We start from the raw sequence: 18,324 nt of genomic DNA on the forward strand, positions 1-18,324 counted from the left end.
TACAAAGTTTCTCCATAGCCAATAAGAAAAACTGCCCCGCCAACTGGCGGCCATGTCTTTCAATGGACCAAAACCACTTTTGAAATCAACCAACATATCATCAAGACAAACATTTTGACAAAGTTACATGAAGATTGGGCATGAAATGTGACTTCTACAGTGTTTACAAGGTTTTTTTTGTTTTATGACCTAGTGACCTAGTTTTTGACCCAGCATGACCCAGTTTCAAACTCGATCGAGGTATCACTCGCACAAATATTCTGACAAAGTTTCATGAAGACCGGACAAGAAATGTGACCTCTAGAGTGTTTACAAGGTTTACAAGGTTTCTCTATAGCCAAATATGGAAAACTGCCCCGCTCACTGGCGGCCATATTTTTAAACGCTCCGGAACCACTTTAAAACTCAACCAACATATCACTAAGACAAACATTTTGACAAAGTTACATGAAGATTGGGCACTAAATGTGACTTTACAGTGTTGACAAGGTTTTTCTTTTTATTGACCTAGTGACCTAGTTTTTTACCCAGCATGACCCAGTTTCGAACTCGATCGAGGCATCATTGTGACAAATCTTCTGTCCAAGTTTCATGAAGATTGGACAAGAATTGTGGCCTCTATAGAGTGTTTACAAGGTTTCTCTATAGCAAAATAAGGAAAACTGCCCACCCACAGGCGGCCATGTTTTTCAATGGACCAGAACCACTTTTGAATTAACCAACATTCATTAAGACAAACATTTTGACAAAATTACATGAAGATTGGAAATGAAATGTGACTTCTACAGTGATTACAGGGGTTTTATTTTTTTGACCTTGTGACCTAGTTTTTGACCCAGCATGACCCATTTTTATACTCGATCGAGATAGAATTGGGACAAATCTTCTGACCAAGTTTCATGAAGATCGGACAAGAAATGTGGCCTCTAGAGTGTTTACAAACCAAATGTGGACAATGGACGGACGGACTGACAGACAACAGACAAAGACCAATCACAAAAGCTCACCTGAGCAATCAGGTGAGCTAAAAAAAAGCCATATTGCTAGTTCATGTACTCTTAAAAAACGAATCTTACGATATTTAGATTCACTTTCATTGCAGAAATTAGAGACCACATCAGCATCTTGATAAATGTGTATTATAGAATTAATTATAATATATTTGTAAATGTTTGTTTGATTTTCTATTTACCTGTATTTATCCTGCATAAAAGCTTTAAAATTTGGCAATATAGGTAAGAGTTTCTAAGAACTAAACAAATTAACAATTTCATTGGCATGTGTTTCTTTGTTCTTTTCATTCAATTATTTTATTACATTTGAAATTTCCATAATAAATAAAACAACTAATGCGTGAGAATGAAGCATTTTAATATTACATAATTAGTATATTCATTTAATGTTAATAAGTGCTAAAAAAAACTCAAATACTGATAGTTGTGTTTTTTTAACGTACCGTATTGTACCGTGCAACTCTGAAATAATTACATAACAAGAGACAAAATTGTCACAAAACCAGGTTTTCAATTTTTTTTTAAAAATCTGATAAAGGGGGACAATTAAAAATGTGCATTGTTACCCCCCTTGTGTAAGATACAATTTATTTTTTACTCATGGCGACCTTGATTTCAATTTGAAAACAAGAAACCGTCGGAGACGGGTGATGCTCCCCAAACGTTTTTTTTGTCACAATATTGCACTATATATTCAGCTAAAAGGAAATGTCTTGAGGCGCATAACTTTGGACAAAATAATACGATGGATGGTTTAAAAATTTCAAAGGGCCATAACTCTCTAAATAAATCATCTAACCATGCAGAACCCACAAATAACATGCGCATCTCCTCAAGGTAGTTAAGCTTCCCATAAAGCTTCATTGAATTTGTGTCAGTAGTTGGGGAGAAATAGCCCGGACAAGAATTGCACTATATGTACTGTTTATAGAAAATTTCAAAGGGCCATAACTCTGTGAAAAATTATCCTACCATAACCGGCTGATAATAATTAATATGCACATCTCCTGTTGGTAGTGAAGCTTCCCATAAAGTTTCATTGAATTCCCGTAATAAGTTACTGAGAAATAGCTCGGACAAGAATTGCACTATATGTACAATGGAAAATTTCAAAGGGCCATAACTCTGTGAAAAATCATCCGACCAGAACCCGCTGATAATATGCACATCTCCTCTTGGAAGCTTCCCGTAAAGTTTCATTGAATATTGAATTCCGGTCATTAGTTGCTGAGAAATAGCCCGGACAAAAATTGTGCATGGACGGACGAACACAAGGAAACACGAACACACGCACAGACAGATGAAGCGGCGACTATATGCTCCCCCCCAAAAAAATTCTGATAAAGGGACTTAAGGGAGACCAACTTAAAATGTGCATTGTTACTGATAAGTTACCCCCCTTATTTCAAAATCAATCTATTTTTAGTCGTGGCAACCTTTACCTTGAAGATATTGACGTACTTCTTTCAGGTTACACACCGTCCAGCGATGGTAAACAAATGTGCCAAATGATTTTACAATCTCACAATGATAGACATAGTTATGGCCCAGACAAGCTCATTTATGGCCATTTTTTACCTTTGAACTCAAAGTGTGACCTTGACCTTGGAGATAATCCACGTAATTCATTTGCGCTACACACTGTCTAATGATGGTGAACAAATGTGCCAAATGATTTTAATATCTCACTATGAACGACAAAGTTATGGCCAGGTTAAGCTTGTTCCGCCCGCCCGCCAGCCAACATTCGCCAATCTAATAACCAGTTTTTCCCTTCGGAAAACCTAGTTAAAAACCAAATTAAAAGATTTTTTAAAAATACCTGTAACTGTTTGATTATTGTTTTTGATCGAATTAGATTTGTAATTTGCTTTCTTAATTCAAATTTGCCTCTACAATGGTGGTGGCATCATTGATGACATAAATTACTGACAATATTATAGATTCTAAGCAAACACGACTTTAACAGGTCCAGCTTTAGGCAATTTTAAATGGCATACATTTTATTTTAGTCACTGCTAAATCTGGCTCATTAAATCTTTATTTTAAATTTAAGCTACATTTATTAATTATAAATCTTGTTTCATTTAAAATCCAGTGATAATTTATCACATGGTACTAAAAAATATTTAATCATAACTTTTCTTGTTCGTCTTCTTCCTCAAGCAAAGAATGCATATTTTATATGTTTAAAACAAGAGATGTTTTACCACTCAAAATGTGCAGCTTTATGAGATACACATGCAGGCCAAATATCAAGTTGCTATGTTCAATTTTTCAAAAGTTATTGCAAAATTTTACTGTAAGGTTAAAAGTTTTGGGACAGAATGACAGACAGGCAAAAAACAATATGCTCCGATCATTTGATCCCGATGTATAAAAAGTTATGAAAATTTATGTTTTTTTATTTTTTGACCTTTGACCTTGAAGGTTAACCTTGACCTGTCACCACACAAAATGTGCAGCTCCACGTGAAGTAAGTAAGAGATTGAATGGAAAAATGAATAAAAAAAATTATTTTTGACCTTTGGCCTTGAATGATGACCTTGACCTTTCACCACTCAAAATCTCAAAATGTGCAGCTCCACGAGATACACATGTATGCCAAATACGAAGTTGCTGTGTTCAATATTAAAAAAGTTATGAAAATTTATGTTTTTATATTTTGACCTTTGACCTTGAAGGTTGACCGTGACCTTTCACCACTCAAAATGTGCAGCTCCACGACAAGTAAGTAAGAGATTGAATGGAGAAATGAATTTATTTTTTTTTTACCTTTGACCTTGAAGAATGACCTTGACCATTCACCACTCAAAATGTGCAGCTTCAAGAGATACACATGCATGCCAAATATGAAGTTGCTGTGTTCAATATAAAAAAAGTTATGTTAAAACTTTAACAAAGGTTAAAGTTTTAGGAAAGAAAAATAAAATTATATTTGATCTTTGACCTTGAAGGATGACCTTGACCTTGACTTTTCACCACTGAAAATTAGCAGCTCCATGAGATACACATGCATGGTAAATATCAAGTTGGTATGTTCGATATTGCATAAGTTATCAAACTATAACCAAGGTTAAAGTTTTGGACAGACAGACAGACAGGACAAAAACAATATACCCCCGATCTATCGATCCGGGAGCATAAAAATCACATGATAAAATTTGATAAATTGATAAGTAAACCGCAAAAAAAACAAAAACACACCATGCAGAGCAATGTTTCAAATCACAAACGTGAGAGATAGCGGTTGGTTGCATAATACTTATGGGATTGGACATAATAAATCAATGTAAACTGTTTTTTTTTAATCAACTACAGCAATCATCAGGTACATCAAATTACCTAAATATGAGACAGTGTAGAAGACTGATGTCACGGCCTATCCAGCCCCAGAGCGAGACAGCCCACAGCGCCCCACCGATGCACACAGTGTTGAACGCCGTGTTGACAACCGCCATGAGAAGCACAGAGCCAATATTGTCAAAGAATGAGCGTATTGGCATGAAGTACCCGGCATCGAAAATGATTGGCGGCAGTAAGTAGATGAAGAAGATGTTGGCATCAAGGACATATTCGGAGGTAGAGGCGACCTTGGTGAAGTGCAGGACACAGCCAACTACGAGACCCAGTGCAATCAACAGGCCGCTCTCTGGTACAACCTTTGGCAGTTTGCTGTTGAGGTGGAAAGCTGAAATAGTGCAATCATACATGTAATGGTTTGTTTTATAATTATACTTTCTTTTCAGTATATATGTACAACTACTCTCTGTCCCTTGGGAGTCAAAAGATCCCATCTGCATAAGTATGTACAAAGGATGTCTGGTACGTTCTTCTGGCTACTAAATCAGCGATGTTTTTATTTTTTGCCTTCTTTACAAAGTACCCATAAAAGGTTCTTTCCCACTTGAAGAAAAACTACAAAATTCCCAATTGCTGTCTAAAAATTTCCCAAAAGGAAGGCAAAAGACGTCAATTTATCTGCTATTTAACAAATAAAATGAGCACTTAAACTGAACATTTCAACCAAAATGAATTTAAATGAATATTTAAGTTGATTTTTGCTTTTGATCCCAAGCAATTAAAAAACCTTATCATTCCCAATAGAAAAATTTCACGACACAAATTTTCCCAATTACAGTTTTTTTTTCGCGCTTATTTTTCCCAATTGGTATGGTACAAGTACTTTTCCCAATTGGGGAAGAAAAATCGCTGTTAATAGACAAATAAAGTTCATGGTATGTTTTACATCAACAACTATCTAACACAGAAAAAGAGAAAAAGGTGGATTTTTAACACAGGTGAGCCAGGGGTCTAAGGCTTTGTAAAATGTGTCGCAACCTATTGAGGACAAGTAAAATTTTGGTCATAGGCACCTGGCACCAAAAAAAAAACGAGAGCGCCGATGGCGTTAAAAGCATAGGTGCAAGATACAGGGAAGAATGGCGTCACGTGGTATAACGCAGTTCGATATCGCCATCCGCGAATTTCTCAAATCAATAATTTCAAACAATTACCGACTATTTAAATAGATAATCTTTCCATTTACATCAGTGTTTGAAACGCTTATGAAAAATAATTACCCAAGCCTTTCAAAATTTAAGCACGGACAGATCTGTATCTTTTCACAAATGAAAATAGATGCTACCCTATTCGTCTGCGTCAAGAATTTGTCGTAAAACTTGTGGTAAGCGTTAGATGCAGACGTGCACAACAGATTGAGTTCTGAATACAGATTTCTGAATGCAGATTTTTATAGAAACTCCTCAAAGCAGTTACTTCCCTTGCTTCGCCCGGTCAGTAACTTCTAGTATAAGGGAGGCCACTGCGTAGGAGATTGAGATTTATAGTGCAGATAGAATTGTTTTACGAACGAAATTTGTTTTAGGTTATAAGAAGATTTTTTGACATAAAACTGTCTTAGAAAAATTCACTAAAAAACGGTGTCAGCAATATTCTTGGAAGAAAACGTTAGAAAAACGTTTCCAAATTTTTTTTGTAAGAATGACCATATACTAAATTAAATAGATATTTCGTCTGATTTTTGATCAGGTAAGGCTTTATAATGGGTAACCGAGCGATGTGGATTTTTGAAATGTGGTATATACCATAAGCATAGGTGCGTAAACGCACCTATGCTAATCATATATGATATAGTATAATATATAGACTGCTTTTGGTAAAGAATGCATAAACAATTTGCATGGGCATTTACATGTTATTGTTATTTGAATATGCTAATGCTTTGATTATGGATATTTACATGTTTATTTTATTACTCTTTTCATGTTTTTTTAAGATGAAATTGATAATTTCAAAATAGCTCATATCCACTCCACTATTTCTATACTTGTCAAGAAGAATTTCTTATTTTACAAAAGAGTCACTTTCAGATTTAGATAGTGATCTTTAAATAGAAAGCAATGAAGATTTTTAGTTTAAACGACATGGTTAGTATAAATGACACATGTATCTAATCTTAATTCACTAAAACCTTCTTAAATAAAAGGGGCTTCCAATTAATTGATGTTAGTATATTTCCATCAACTGCAGTTTGCGGAGGGTTTTGGACAGTGAAAATCCATTCGGGCTAGTGAGAATTTAAACATTTATATAGTCGGGCTAGTAGGAAATTTATTTTGTTTATATTTGTGTATAAGAATATTGGCTTTTACTTTAAAATCTGAATTTCACACACTGCAACTGTTACTTGTGAATTTTTGAAGTTACATGTATCTACTGTCCTCAGATTAAATATTTCAGTAACTAATGCTGATATCGTTATGTATATATTTTTATACAAGATACCAGAACATTATCTACCACTGTATTTAATTTGAGACGGAAAGATATCCAAGTGGATTTTTAAATATTATCTACATTTACACTGATATATAGGGAACTGATTTTGAAATTGTTTGGGTTGTCCTAGTTTTTGTTGTTGCATATTTTTTTAAAGAACTATAAAAATGTTCAAAACAATCAATATTTGAATTGAAGCCAATTTAGGGATACATTTCTATACTTTGTTTGGGAATAAAACCACATATAGAAAAACATAGTATGCATAAGGACGGCTGTTGTCCGTCCATGATATTAACTGTATAATAATTGTAAATCTCTTCTGCAACTTAAAATTAACTCCGGCTACGCCCTGTTGAAAGTTTACTTGACCAATTGGCTTTTAAAAGACAAACTAATTTAATTATAAGTTTAATATACTGCTTCCTTATTATTATAAATGTGAAGTCTTTAACGTAACTTGTCATTTACGAGGTCATCTAAATAACTAATTTTGTAAGGCAAATAATAAATAAGTGTAGATCTATATATTGCTAATCATATTTATAAACAGTAAATTAATAGCATAAATATATACTAACCAATCTTGGCTAAGCTAGCTATCAACACCCAAATACAAATCACGAATGGAAATTCCACTCTCTCAAAGTCAAACACGACCAAAGGATAGCGTTCGTTTTGTGTTCCATTCTTGCCACCACTTGCCTCCGCTGTATCTGCAAGCATCGAAAGCACTACTACTAACACGAGAACGGTACTCAAACAAATTCTTGACAAAGAAAGTCCATTTTCAGATCTATTCCTATAGAGCGCCATCTGGGCTTGGTATTCTGCAACTGCCCAACTACTTAACAGTTATTCAAGGCATACTTGAAATCAAACTAATAGATAATAATGAACTGGCACGGATAAACCCTCAACCATGTCAATAACCTGCGATAACATTCGTACCAACTGACAGATCATTTTGCATAATATGCAGCGACTTCCGAGTATTGCCATTGGCGTGTAACGTCACGTTCCCGTCGGGTAACGTTACGTCATTTATTTGTATTTACTTCCGTTATGATCGACAGAAGAAAACGCTATGTAAATTGTCTTAATAATCGTTTACTGAAGAAGGCCTTTGGCCGAAATATTTAATAAGAGATCATTTTGGGTCATTACGCATGCGCACAGTTTTCTTTCGTTTTACCAGAGCCTCCACAGAGGTCATAGAAGCGCGGGTGATTTAAATTGCAAAATATTTGATAGCTATGTTCTAATTTGATCTACATGACTAAAATCATTACAAACTCTTGTCGGAAATATTTATATTATTTTGATCACATCCGACGCTTATATAATGTGATTTTTAACGATAAACTAAGTTTTTTATCTGAAGCATGTCAACAAATGATAATATAAAGTTAAATTATAGTTTTCATCAATGACGACAAACAGAAATGAGGACAACGGTCATACCATTGTAAACATACTCATTCTACAACACTAAGTAAATGATATCTGTATGCGGATACGTACTCACAATACTCAATGTGCATACAATTTGATAATTATAGTCAATGAAATAATAAAATTATTTCTAAACGAGTTTACAATTTAGAATTTTTATTTAAAAAAAAATCATGTTTCTCAAATCTCAGCGGAAAGAATATGCTTATATTCATTCTCTAACTGATTGTTGAGTCACACTCGAAACACCTCCGTATACATGTGTGTGCAATAAAATGCGTGTACTTGCCTTGTAACACAGCCTCTACTTTCATTTTTGAACTCGTATACAAGCACATTCATTTGATAATAAAACGTTTGTTTATTTCAAATCCGAAGCAGAGCATTTTAAACTGTGTTTATTTGTATGAATGTCGTGTACACAAATGTTCGCAATTTTTCAGTGAGATAAAATAAAGTCAAGAGTTACATGTTTCTGTTTAAAGATTTTATTTTAATCAGGTTCAATCGAATCTGTGCGTTCCTTACCTAACAGGTTATACTGATACTGTTATAAAATGGGACGTAGGTATTCACATTTAACATGCGTAAATCGACAAGTGACCGCTGCGGCGTTAAACAGGGCTGCGTCCTCGCCCCTTTATTTTCCGCGTCTTCTTCGCAGTCTTTTCGAAACATGCCTTTGCAATTTCAAGCGAGTGTGTCTATCTCCACATCCGGTCAGACGGCAGTATCTTCATTCTGGTTCGACTGAAGGCAAATAGCAAAGTATGGGAGGTTATCATCAGAGACATGCTGTTTGCAGATGGTGCCGCTCTGGTTACTCACATCGAAACAGAACTGCAGAGATTTGGAATGGCATGCGACGAGTTCAGCTTGACAATTAGCCCGAAGAAAACGCACGTGATGACTTAGCATGCAGAATCATCCCACATCACAATCAACAACTATAAATTATAGGTCTTCATCTTGTCCACATGATTGGCAAGGGCCCAGATACCATGAGCAGACGACCGCAGAGAGTGCGGAACAGCTGTATGCCAGCGAATTTTGGGCCTTTTACACCTTCCATATGCGCTGTCTTTAAATTTCGTGCAGCGACCTAAGGACGAATAACGGTGTGCTGGACAAGTAGCCTTCCCCAACACGGCCACTCTTCTATGCCAGCGTCGTATCAAATGGCTGGGTAATGTGCGTCAGATTGACATCGACCGAATTCCCAAAGGCGTCCTGTAATAAAAGCTATGGACATAGCTGATGGGATGCGCTTGCTCAAAACAAATGCAACTGGAGACGTGATGTGCACGCTGGACTGGGGGTGGGAGAGGAGAGGGTCCGCAAGCTTACCAACAACAGGCGCAAACGAAAAGGGGCTGACATCTGCGACAGGCTTCTGCCTCAGCCTTTTCATGCGCTAGGTGCGGTAGATACAGCCACTCCCGAGCGGGTTTGTATATCCACGATAAACCCTGCACGCGCAACCAACGTGCACATTCAAACTGACGCTGATTAAAAGACGAAGACTTCCTCGAGGGACGAAACTCCATTGTCTCTCAACCTTACGGACGCCAGCATAATATCTTGAAAATACTCCTTAGTACAATTCATGGTTGATCTTTGTGCGCAGTTTTAGATATTATTATTATGAAAACTAATAGTCGAGTGTTGGAACAGCTATTGTTGGATAGCCAAATGAGAAAATAAATAGATCTAGTAACTTTAATTATGATACAATGTACATGTCTTCTTTTGTTTAAAATGATTGGTTTTGAGTACACGTATAACATGCATTTCAATAATCATTGCACAATACAGTATCTTTGTTAAGCGTAGCTTTTCTCTTCAGCATTTAAAACAATGGAATAATTTACTACATTGTATTCATATCTATTTCACAAATGAAAAAAGACCAACATTATTGCTTAACATATAAATTCAATTAGTATGGTGAACAATCCCCGCAAGAGCATACTTTGCGCCATAAAGCCCTGTCACGGCACGTAGTGTGCCATACTGGTGATCTCTCGTACCACCCAGGTCTTGCATGTCTTGCATCAAACCAGTGATTTGGAACAAGTTGCAAATATAGGATCCGACACTGGTCCTAAATTTCACACGTAAGATTTTTATAAAGTTCAGAGCATAGGGTTTAATGCCTTAAGCAATGGCTCCACGAACTGTGGTTCTTTTAAAATTGATCAGAATGATTATGTTTGGTGCTTCGTTTATAGGATAAAGAAAATTTGAAGAACTAATTAATAAAATAAGCTCTGAATCCTATATATATATATATTAGTGACTCGAATCATACACGTATACCGGGTAGTTACAGTGGTCAAAGCTTTTCTATAATGGTATTCGAGTTTTATTTTAGGAGACAACCAGATCGACCGTGTAGGCTCTGCATACGGATGACAAGCTAGTTCACAGGTTCAGTTATTTGTCTGTGGTAGTGTCAAGCGCATGTAGGAATGATTTTGCGTCGCTGTTAAAACAGAACCCTTGTAAGAGAAAAGTGAGCTGCAGTAAATTTGGACTCCGCTTGTTTTGAGCGCTAATGCTTCAGTCTTCAATTTGGTTGAATAGAGGTTGGTAGCGACAGAGATATGTTATTTTCCACTTATTTGGTACCTGATCTAGATTCCGGTTCCACCACTTCTGGTCAGCGGACCAGTGAACACAGTTCAGTTGTGTTGTTGATAGTAGTTATGGATGTGTTCCATGGAGAAGGACTTCTTTTCAACATCGCTCTGAGAGTCTTTCTTGCCAATGCCAAGAACAATGCTATGTATCTGGGGTCATTCCTCATCGCTTTAATCTGGGTTATAAAGGCACCGGGGTAAATATTGGGGAACATGGTCAATGATATCTTGGCATTTCCTTTTCAAAACCCTCGTATGTTATTTGAAGCTTCCATTCTTAAGTCTTCCTTTTGTTGGTTGGCTCAGTTTTTCGTTAAATGATTTGGCGGTCGTTTGGACTGCAAGAGCAGATTGATGTTCCTTTTATCTTCCATGGGCTCAATGCCAATGAAGGTTCCCAGCTGTTGAATGGGGGATCACCGCCTTGCGCCAGTGATAAGTCTGCGAAATAAAATTTAACAAAAAAGTATTTATTATATTAAAACAACTTGTAAAATGACTTATAGAATGGATCACTATTGACAATCAAAATCGGAAAAATTATAAATCGCTTGTGCGTGTTGTCGATCATTTGGAAAATAAATCTACTATGAGCATAGCGTTTAAAATACGAAGCGCAGTGTTAAGGCCTAAATTGTCAAGCGGTACTTTATACTTGAAGACTTTTTTAACGCAACAGTTAATCTTGAATATATCTGTTATGAGTTAAGATTTTTATATTAAAAAATGTGATAATTTAACTACATTCTGAGCAAGCTAACAATAAAATCATTCACCCGTGACGATTTGACGCTTTTGAACGTTTTTGTAAGTAAAGTTTTGTCCACAGGTGCACGCCGGGTATGCGAATACTTCGTTTACGGATGGCACTTCACTTACAGAGAACAACAAACGCCACGCGCGAGAGGTGAGTTCTTCAGCTTTTTTGTATTTATGTTCTGTTTATTTGGTTTTTAGACACAGAACATTGTTTGGGTGATTAATGGTATAGCACTTCGTATTGCGAAGAAAGAAATTCGCAGAAAAACGGTGAATTATTTAAAAAAAACGATAAAATTCCATCGATAATCAGCATGAATTGAATGATCAGTACATATTTAAACAAAATAAACATACTTGGAAATAAATCAAGAACGTGCTTACTATTCGAAATAAAAGATCAATATATCCAGTAATGTTACAACATGTTACATTTTAGTTTACTAATGTATTTGAGAAAATTCAAATGTTTTAAGAGTCGCATGCACATTTTTCATCTGCACTTCGTTTACCGATCATCTAAAAAACAATGGCACTTCGTTTCCCGACATCTAGACACTTTTTTCCAGATATAACACACTCGTTTTTTGTGAATAAAAAATACAGAATTCGCTGTGGAATACTGTTAAAGTAAGCAGGCAATAAATAAAAATGTATGTACTTAGTACGCAAATAAAAAACGAATAACCGAAGCATGTTCTTATCCCTTTGAAATATGATTATGATTTGGTATAAATGTGAAAGATAAATGTTAAACAAATTGGATATGTCTAATGAGTAAAATCTATATGACCATATATTTTAAATTACGTTCTAAGCGGTTGATCTAAAGCATTTATCTTTATGTCCAAATGAAGGTACTAAGGCTATTTTCTTTTATATTAGATAGCATGTCATGAATAATCACTCTGCTTAAACTGCCTCTCAGAGATTAATATCAGCAGCGATGCAGGTTCGAAATTCTATTGGAATTTTTTTGCTCAATGCCAATAAACGAAAATAGCAATAAAAGAACGGGCGGGGTTGATTTAATCACACGATAGTGGTGTAAAAATGATGCATATCCGTCTTTGTTTAAATATAAACACAACACATGCTGCATATGAAGTTCTATCCAATATAGCACCCTAAACTTCGTTTGTGTGGGTATACTAAGTACTGACTCCATAATATGACATTTAAACATTTTATGTACGCATTCCTTTTTTTCCAGAATCAGTTGTTTTTACGATTTAATTTTAACCGTGATTCTTAAAACTCAACCAATACAGTGATTTAGGGTCAGGTGAATCGCACTTCGAGCAAACGTTAGCGTTGCGTAAAGGGAAGTGCTCCCTATAAGCAGGGCTCAAAATACAGGGAGTTTTACCATTCTCTTTTTAATTTTGTTGCTACGCATAAGTATCGTCTTGGTGATGCGATTCAAATAAGCACAACCGACATAGGATTTTATGAAGAACAAATGTGTATTTGCGTCATAAAGACCCCTTCACTACCGTTATCTAGAGCCCTGCTATAAGTAAAATTAAACACGATTGTGTTGATCCGCATTATCCGTACACATTTATTTAATAATAAATATTATCTTATTTGAAAATTGCAATTATAATAAACATAGTATAAATTAATAGTAATGTGATTTTTGAAAAATATATTTTAAAAATGTTTCGTATGAAAAGCCATAATATAAATAAATGCATTTGAGGTAGAAGATAAAACTCAGTTATTAGAGTGCCCGCTTTGTTGAAAGTCTCCGTAATCTGAAGTGCCCTTTATCGGTAAACAAAGTGGCTGCAACTTTATGTATGCCACCTATTACAAAATGCACTATCTTTATTTATATTTCATTGAATGCTATCAAAATTTCAGTATTTGAAGCACAGTGATTACTCTACATGCTGGAATAGCAAACAATTTCTTGCAATAATTCTAAGTAGTTTTATTTTGTTAAAATGTTTACTGTTCATCCAGTTTATGCTGTTTTCCGATCGAATTTTCTATTTTTGGGGCAAAACTGTACCATTCTTCCGTGAAATTGTGTATTCCCAATACAAAAGGATACACCATTTATCAACTCGACCATGTGTCTTGTCTTAAAAACTAATCTTTAGGATATAACTTTAAATAAAACAGAGGAACTTACCTCTAGCGCGTGGCGTTTGTTGTTCTCTGTTAGTGAAGTGCCATCCGTAAACGAAGTATTCGCATACCCGGCGTGAGGTGGTTAGCGTGTGGCTATGATATTTAATAGTGAAAACATCATTTTGAATGATAAATAATCATATTATAACGAAAAATCAACTTTTCTGAAAAAAAAATATGTCACTATCAAATATATATATAAATGTTCTGTAAATGTCAACTCGTATAGAACCGACTGGTTTGGCCAAAATATCGGTTTAAAACAAGGATGTTTATTGTCAACTTCATTGTTTAATCTCTTTCTCAATAACCTTAGCCTGCGCCTTAACCAGTCAGGAATAGGCGTTCATATAGAAGAAATGATTATTAATCACTTTACGCTGACGACCTCGTACTCATTGCTGAGACTGAGAGTGACCTACAGATTCTCCTTGATATTTTAGGATCGTGGTGTACCTCCAATAAAATGACTATCAATACAAACAAAAGTAAAGTAATGCATTTCCGAAATAAAAATGTTGTGAAAACAAATTATAGATTCACATGTAATAACAATGAACTTGAATGTGTTACTAAATACCGATATCTCGGACTTGTTGTGTCAGAATTTTAAGACTACATGTATAGTGTAACGGCCAAGTATGTCGCTAAGTCGGCGACTCGAGCCTTAGGACTGCTTATATCAAAGTTCAAATCACTTGGTGGAATGCCATATAATATCTATACCAAACTGTACGACAGTATAGTGTGGCCAACTATAAGTTATGGGACAGCTATATGGGGAACCCAGGACTATGCCTCTATCAATGCCGTACATCATAGAGCGTGTCGTTTCTGCCACGGAGTGGGAAAATATACACCTAACGCGGGAATAACTGGAGATATGGGTTGGCTTCCCCCATATGCACGGCAGTGGAAGTCGATTCTCACTATAAACTGGTTCCGGTTAAATAGTATGGATAATAACCGTATCAACTACAAAGTGTTTAAATGGTCTTACATTAAAAGACACCACACAAAGAACTGGCACCACAAGATATGTATGAAAGTACCGCTGGACATCAGTTATAGCTATTCGACATCTGAACGCAAATATATAACCAATAACTGTATTGATGATCTATTTAATGATTATAAGGCTGTTTGGTTAAATAATATAAACAGAGAACAAGCTGCCCATGACAGAGGAGGAAATAAACTAAAAACATACAAGCTTTTTAAGCAAACATATGACACTGAGTCTTATGTGAATAATAATATTATACCTAGGTCCCATAGAAGTGCATTTGCTAAATTCCGTTGTGGTGTAGCATCACTTAAAATAGAAACTGGACGATATCAGGGAATTGTACCAAATGAACGTTTGTGTTTTAACTGTATAAACCAAGTGGAAGACGAATATCATGTTCTTATGTCATGTAATCTCCATGAAGATATTAGAGAAAAGTTGTTCACAAAGATATTTGAAATAAATCCGGATTTCTCTGAGTATAGTGATGATAACAAATTCTGTTACATATTATCTAATGACGAAATCGTTAAATACAGTGCCAAAACTTGTCATGATATACTAGTCACCAGACAAAATACCTTGTATAGATAGATAATATTTTGTAGATATGTGATGCTTATTGTACTAGTGTGTTTTTGTTTTATGTCACATTTTAAATAAATGATTTTTATCATATCATGTTCTACAGTGTTTTTATCATCATTTATGTCATAAAAGTTGTATATTATATATGTACATTTATAGGTGTGTCTCTCATAACTCATACTGAGTGGTTTTATACATTTACACATGTCTTTTATTTTTACCATATTTTTATATGTTAACTATAATAACATGTACGAAAGTGAGACGTAAATAAACCATCTGTCTGTCTATATATATATATATATATATATATATATATATATATATATATATATATATATATATATATATATATATAACAAGGTATTCAACTCGAAATCACCCGAAAACAGGTTGCATCGCTTTGAACAGCTATTTCTTCATCAATTGTGCAGCGATTTTCATGAACCCGGTCTTATTCAACGCAGAAATGATTTTCCTTTTTGGAAATGTATATATCTTGTTATATTTCTACACATTTTGGGTCAAATTTTAAGAAATAAAACGATACACAATTCGCTTGACCTACTTAACACCGACCAGACAGTATTCATGAATGAAATCTCCAGTTGTAAAGACACACCTTCGCATTGGACCAATGAAATCACTCGTGTGTTTAAAATGTCAGTTAGTTAAAATGTATGTTAACAAAGGTTTCAAACGGCGCTGGACAGTTAGTTTTGATGCATAATGTATCGACAAGCACGGTAAGAATGTTTTTTCATACGTTAAAATTGAATTATGGTATCGAGGTCCGTGAACTTTGCAGGGAAAATGCCTTTTACTCCGTGAATATTTCAGTCTAAGATCCTGTCTGATCGGTGTTAAGTGGGTCATACGAGTTGTGTTTCGAGTAAGTTCTTATAAGTTGACCCAGTTTTTGTAAAAATATTGCAAGACATGTACATTGCCAGAAAGGAAATTCATTTCTGCGTTGAATATTACCGATATCGTGAAAATCGCTGCAAAATTGATGAAGCAGTGGCTGTTCAAAGCGGTGCACCCTGCATTCGGGTGATTTCGAGTTGAATACCTTGTTATTTATATATATTTGATAGTGATTTTTTTTTCAGAAAATTTTATTTTTCGTTATAATATGATTATTTATCATTCAAAATAATGTTTTCACTAATTAATATCATAGCCACACGCTAACCACCTGTGGTTTCGTCTCTTTGCACGTGGAAGTGGTTAAACGAAATATTATCATAAATTTATTTCAATTGTATGATGTAAGTTGGGTTCTTACACCAGTAAAACATAAAATTTATTAAAAAATTGTATGGCTAATATGAAAGCGTCCGATCGTCGTGAATGAATGATTTTATCGTTAGCTTGAACCGAATGCTGTCAAATGATCACATCTACAATTTTTTATGAAAATCTTTACTGATAAGAAGGATAGTAAAGTTTTAAAAGTGTTGCGTTAGAAAAGTCAACAATACACTTGCAGGTAACTTGCAGTTTTCCAAAAATACGCTCTTAAATATTCATATTAGTCATACATTTTTAAAAAACTAGTTTTATGTTATCCTGATGTAAGAACCCATCTTAAATGGCGAAATTGAAATAAATTTAGAATAATATTGCGTGCCATGTGCAAACAGATGAAACCATACATACCTCGCGTGCTTAAGCGTCCGATCGTCAAGGACGAATGATTTTATCTTGATCTTGCTCAGAATGTAGTAAAATGATAACGCGTTAATTTTTTAGATGGTCGCTAAGCGACCGTCTAAGGTGGTTAGTCTGAAATTCAGGTCGATACGGCTTAGCTACTAGGAGCCCAATACCCGCTTACTACGCGTATCCGCGCGAGAAAGAGTTGTATAATGTATGCAAGAGGTTTGAGTTCTCCAATTATATTCATTCACAAATGGAAACATGATATTAATATCCTGTTAAATGCAATAGTTTCGAACGGTGCTTTTATAGAAAAGAATCAATAAACAATGATCGTTTTGTACGTGTCGCGGAGGAGATTGTTTATGAATGAATAAAATAGTCCACTTTCTGCAGCGTCTTCATGACGTAGTATTTTTGCACAGTCCATTCATAATATGAGGCTACTGAAGATGCGCCTGTCGATAACCAAAGGAAAGTCCACGGACGATAACAACGCAATAGGTTACGCCCTCACATACACCTCAATGACGTAGTACAGGTCGTAAATTGAGGCTATAAATAGATTCGGGAAAAAGCGTTTATATTCTCAATGTATAAAACGTTGAACATAAGTTCAACAATAACTTCAGCGATACGATAGACAAAAACAAAACAAAATGTTTCATAATCGCTAAACCCGAATATAACAAACAATTTATAATAATAATACGAATGATCTGTTTCGTAACCTCGTTCATGCTACTACAGCGGGTATTTCTGGATAACGTTCTTTGGTTCTCAACAGATAGCGGCGATCTTTTGTATTTACGGGTGCTAGCAACGCAATAGTAGACGGTTAGTAAAAGGTTTAGCTTGTTTATATTCACAGTTCTCAATACATAGACAGTTGGATATGAGTTCATCAATTACTACAGGCATACTATAGGCAACCTCGAAAATGCTTTATAATCGCTAAAACCTAAAACAACTAAATATATTATATTAAATATATTTATAACAATAAATATCTTTTAAAAATGTAGTCGGCGTATACGCTGACTTTGAAATAAAGTTTGCAATAAACTTTTCTAAATAAATAAATACAATTAAACAAAAGTTAAACTATTGTGTTGTGTTTTTCACTTGTAAATTGCATATTCACCGCATGAAATGTGTGTTAGCATTGTCAAACCACACATTAGTGTGAGTAGATAAAAAATATACTACGGGGGAGCACTTCATATGTGTCCTCATATGCCTTGTTATGAGT

General features: G+C 35.0%; 1 protein-coding gene across 2 annotated transcripts in view; it reads right to left on the reverse strand.

Moving 5' to 3' along the window:
* LOC127846728 (sodium/hydrogen exchanger 3-like) overlaps positions 1-7,968 on the reverse strand; it is an 88,607-nt gene extending 80,639 nt beyond the window's left edge. For both annotated transcript variants that reach the window (XM_052378223.1, XM_052378222.1), the window contains exons 1-2: positions 7,397-7,968; positions 4,359-4,704 (exon numbers count right to left, since the gene is read on the reverse strand). In XM_052378223.1, the coding sequence (XP_052234183.1) occupies positions 4,359-4,704; positions 7,397-7,631 (581 nt within the window). In that variant the 5' untranslated portion in view covers positions 7,632-7,968. The remainder of the gene's footprint in view (positions 1-4,358; positions 4,705-7,396) is intronic.
* Positions 7,969-18,324: the final 10,356 nt, after the last annotated feature.

The sequence above is a fragment of the Dreissena polymorpha genome, chromosome 9, assembly GCF_020536995.1.
Source record: "Dreissena polymorpha isolate Duluth1 chromosome 9, UMN_Dpol_1.0, whole genome shotgun sequence".
NCBI lineage: Eukaryota > Metazoa > Mollusca > Bivalvia > Myida > Dreissenidae > Dreissena > Dreissena polymorpha.